Genomic DNA, 4,400 nt, shown 5'->3' on the forward strand with positions numbered 1-4,400 from the left:
GTGCTGGTTTGTAGATCATGTGGGTGAATTGGTTCAAGTGTTGAATTTTTTATTTCTTAAACTTAATTGCAGTTTTGGTTTTTTTATGTTCACCAGTTTACGAAATTGATATCTTTATTTTTAAATTCGATCAATTTGGTCTCTCCCTCATATTTTTGAATTAACAAATGAAGATATTACATATTCTAAATGATGTGACATACAAAATTTCATAATATAGAATAATCTAAATGTGTTAATTATTCATGTATCATTAATTGAATTACAAAAATGAATAACTTCTGAAGATGAAACTATAGTTTTTATAAGATTTTGTTGTAATTGTATGGAAGTTAATTATTCTACATCACTATATCATTTGTCAGGTCATTTGAAACATGTTATATCATCACTTTTAATTAAAAAAAATATGATGAATGATCAAAACTGTTATATTTTAAATTAAGATATAATTTTGTAAATTTGTAAAAATAAAGGGACTAAAACTACAATTAAACTTATTTCTTATTAGAATTTCCATTTTCCTTAACTTTTTGTTGATTTTATTTTCAAATTCATTTTTTAAAAGAAAAGAAAATTGGAATTTCATTATTTTTAGTAGATTTTATTAAACAACACCTTTATCACTCCGGCAGTGTGATGACCAAGTGAGATTGAGTTTGAGATAAACACCTTAAAAATTGAGATTTTATACCTATAATTTTAAGTGAAGCGGTCGGATTTAGATAACCATGAGTTTATTTTTTCTCACCAGCACTCGACCACCCAAATCTATATATACTCACATATGCAAACTCATGACCACTATAACTCGCCCGCATATCAAGTTGGTTTTTTCGAATGACTCAGATTCAATTCGGTTAACTGGTTTTGTCAAGTCCTCCACTTTTTGATCTAACTTGAAAAAAAAAACTCTAATTAATTATTATACATACAAAAAGTTTTGAATATTCATCACGTCTCAAACAAATCAATCAATTGATAAATGGATAAGAACTAAAAAGGAACCCTTCACTTTATCCCACTTTCTCCTTACTTTTATTTAAAGCTTCAACGTTTTCCCGGGAAATTAATCACTTCTTCATGTCACGTGAACTACAAGAACATCTTCCATGTCACCATGTGACATTAAAAAAAAAAAACTATATTGTATAAATCTATATATACATGTACATTTATAGTAGCTTAAACTATATTCTATATAGGAAGTTGAAGGCAGAAAAAAATTGAATGACATTTGATTAAGAAACAAAATTTGTTGAGAGTAACATTTGTAAGATTTGTGGCAAATTTCTAAAAAAGGGCCAAGAAATTTGAATATAAATTCAAAGAAACTTTGCATGGAATTCTAAGTGAAATCAACAATAAAATTGAACCAACATGGCTAGTTTGAAGAACTTCAATGTAATCACAGTCAAAGATGAAGAGAGAATCCATCAGAAAGATATGCATCCATCCTCAAACTCCATAAAGGTTTTATACTTCTCTTTCCCATATATATTTTTTCTTTCTTCTTCAATCTTCAATCATAACTTGTCTGGAAATATGCTTTTTTATGTGTCAAGAATAAAAAGACCAAACATGTTATTTTCCTCTGTAGAAAGGTTTTTGTATGTAACTTATAAGCGTAGTTCTAAATTGTGGTCGCATCAATATTGTGGCAAAATGTGAGAAAAATAGTTGTTACAACTGCCGTTGTAGTTGCAATACCATTGCAGATATTTATAAATATTTATTTTGCGGTCACAATTGCAATTTAGAATTACAATTTAAAATAATATTTTTAAGTGGTATTAAATTATAGTTATAACCGCATTGTATTTTTTTTATATTGAAGAATTGTGGTCAAATGTGATTATTGTAGTCTCAATCTTATTCACGACCTGTATTGCGATCGTGGACATCTTTTAAAAATCTACTATAATAGTTGGATATGTTATACTGTTGATTGAAAAATTTCATGTCAACTTGGTTTTTTCTTGTGTAGGCACAAGATTCAACCTTTCTAAACACAACACTAGTTGGAAATATTGTGAGGAATGTTTTCAAGGTTCTTTTTTATGTCCACTTACTTCTAATTTCACTTTTGGTTATTTCCCTCATCATCTATGGTCTTATCTTTTCCTCTCACAACCACAATTTTCAACCAATGAAGTTCTACCCTCCACTCATTACCTCAATAGCATGTGCTGGAGTTCTTGGTTTCATTTGGCAATGGTTCACTTTCAAGAACACCAAAAATGCCATCAAAGTAGCATTTTGGATTAGCCCTTTGCTTACATGTTCAATGGCTATTATGTTTGTGTACATTGAATCTCCAATAAGTCTTGCAATTGGTGTCATTGCTTTGATTTCTTCATTGATTCAATCTCTTTATGGTTGTTGGGTCAATCATAGATTTGAATATGCCAAAAATATTTTATCAACTTCAATAGTTGATCCTCCTTTAAAAATCATGAGGTTTACATTTTCAACAATTTTCATTGGCATGTTTTATTGCTTTTTTCTTGTGTTAGGAATTGGAGGAGCTAGATCAATTGAAAACAAAACAAAATTTACTTCCTTTTTCATCTTGGTCATTCTAATGAGCCTAATTTGGACAATGCAAATTCTCAAGAATGTGATTCAAGTCACAATTTCAAGAATAAAGTATATGAATTTAGGTAATGGAATAATCATGGACACAAGTATTGCATTGCATGATACTATAAAGTACTTAATTGGAAGTGTTTCAATTGGTTCAATTTTAGTACCAATTATTTCAACCTTTAGAGGCTTTGCTAGGTCAACAAAACTTGTTGGTGGAGATATTGATGAGTTCATGTTTTCATGTGTTAGTTGTTATATGGGAATTGCATCAATTCTTGTGAGTTGTGGAAATAGATGGGGTTTTGTGCATGTTGGAGTTTATAATAAAGGGTTTGTGCAAGCTTCTAAGGATACATGGGACATTTTTAATAGGGTTGGATTGGAACAACTTATAGACCTTGATCTAACTGGATCATTTTGTTTCCTTAGTGGTGTGGGAGGGGGTGCAGTGTGTAGCCTTGTGAGTGGAATTTGGAGCATTGTATTGCATAGGAACTATGCTACTCAATTGGCCATTTATGCATTTCTAATTGGATACTTTATGGTAAGAACAAATAACTTGGATGTATTTCACAATTAGATTGGCTTATTTTCACTTCTTTTTAGATATTTGGGGTTATATATAGTTTTAGCACCAATATTAAAATAAGAAAGGGTTAAATATTTTTACACTTTTCCTTTACTCTATACAATTTATTTTTTGTTTGAATTTTAGTCTCCACAATATTTTTTCTCGACGGTTTAAATTCATGTTATAAAGTTAGATCAGGTATACTTTTATAACTTGTTGAATTTTTGAATAATTTTTTATAAATATGTTTAGAATATTTAAAATATTTCCCACATTTAAATTTTTTAACAATAAATAAATTAAATATGAATTTTTAAACACCAAGAAGTTCAACAATCTAAAATAACATAAATCTAAAGATAAAAATCAAATTTTGAAATCGTTTTTTTCAGATATTTCTACAATAACATACCTATGAATTGTATCAGTAAAGTTTGATAGCATTCTTGTAAAGTGTTGTTATATTTTTATTTTATAGACTTAAAATACGAAAAATATTGTGTGCACTATAAGTTGAAGAAATTTTGAAATTTATAAAAATTAAAATCATATTTAAACTCTTAAAAATAATATTTTTATAAGAACAAAAAATTTATTTATAAGAATAAAATCATATGAAATATTTATAGAAATATATATAACTCTATATGTTTTGCAGGTTCGATTGGCTATGGCATGGCCACAAGCATGTGTTTCTGCTTACTATGTTGCTTATGCAGAGAATCCACAAAGCACTCATTTTGACTCAACTATCCCTATACGCTTGGAACAACTACAAAGATCTCAAATTTAGATACATATTATTCATATTGCTCCTAAGATATATAATTTCATGTACATAACACGTTGGAAATAATTTTTCTCTATATATAAAGGTTTTTTATATTTATTTATAAAAATTATAGATAAAGGTTTGATTGAGGATCAATGCCTCTCTATGTGAACTTTTTTAGAAGTGATAGTTTCTTTTTAGCAGTTTGTTCTCTCATATTTAATGTTATTTAGATTGACAAATTTGAAAGCATTAACAAAAGTACACATTTAAATTGATCAATTTAGACATATTAATTGAAAACTTTTAAAAATATAAAGGAAAGAGAAGAAGCTACATTTATCTTTATGGATAGATAGAAGGATAATTGGACCGTACATCTCTTAGTAGGCTATGAACTTAGAGAGCCTAACAATGTGTGGTCAAAAGAAACACATCTCACAATATAATTTTACGTTTTATATACTC

At 28.2% G+C, this 4,400-nt stretch overlaps 1 protein-coding gene across 1 annotated transcript; it reads left to right on the plus strand.

Annotated features, from left to right (window-relative positions):
* Window positions 1-1,082: 1,082 nt before the first annotated feature.
* LOC101491405 (protein PNS1) lies at window positions 1,083-4,145 on the plus strand. The gene is made up of 3 exons (XM_004489594.4): window positions 1,083-1,473; window positions 1,988-3,133; window positions 3,819-4,145. The coding sequence occupies exons 1-3, from the start codon at window positions 1,381-1,383 to the stop codon at window positions 3,951-3,953; spliced, it is 1,374 nt and encodes a 457-aa protein (XP_004489651.1). The 5' UTR covers window positions 1,083-1,380; the 3' UTR covers window positions 3,954-4,145.
* Window positions 4,146-4,400: the final 255 nt, after the last annotated feature.

This window comes from Cicer arietinum, chromosome 2 (assembly GCF_000331145.2).
Source record: "Cicer arietinum cultivar CDC Frontier isolate Library 1 chromosome 2, Cicar.CDCFrontier_v2.0, whole genome shotgun sequence".
NCBI classification, from domain to species: Eukaryota; Viridiplantae; Streptophyta; class Magnoliopsida; order Fabales; family Fabaceae; genus Cicer; species Cicer arietinum.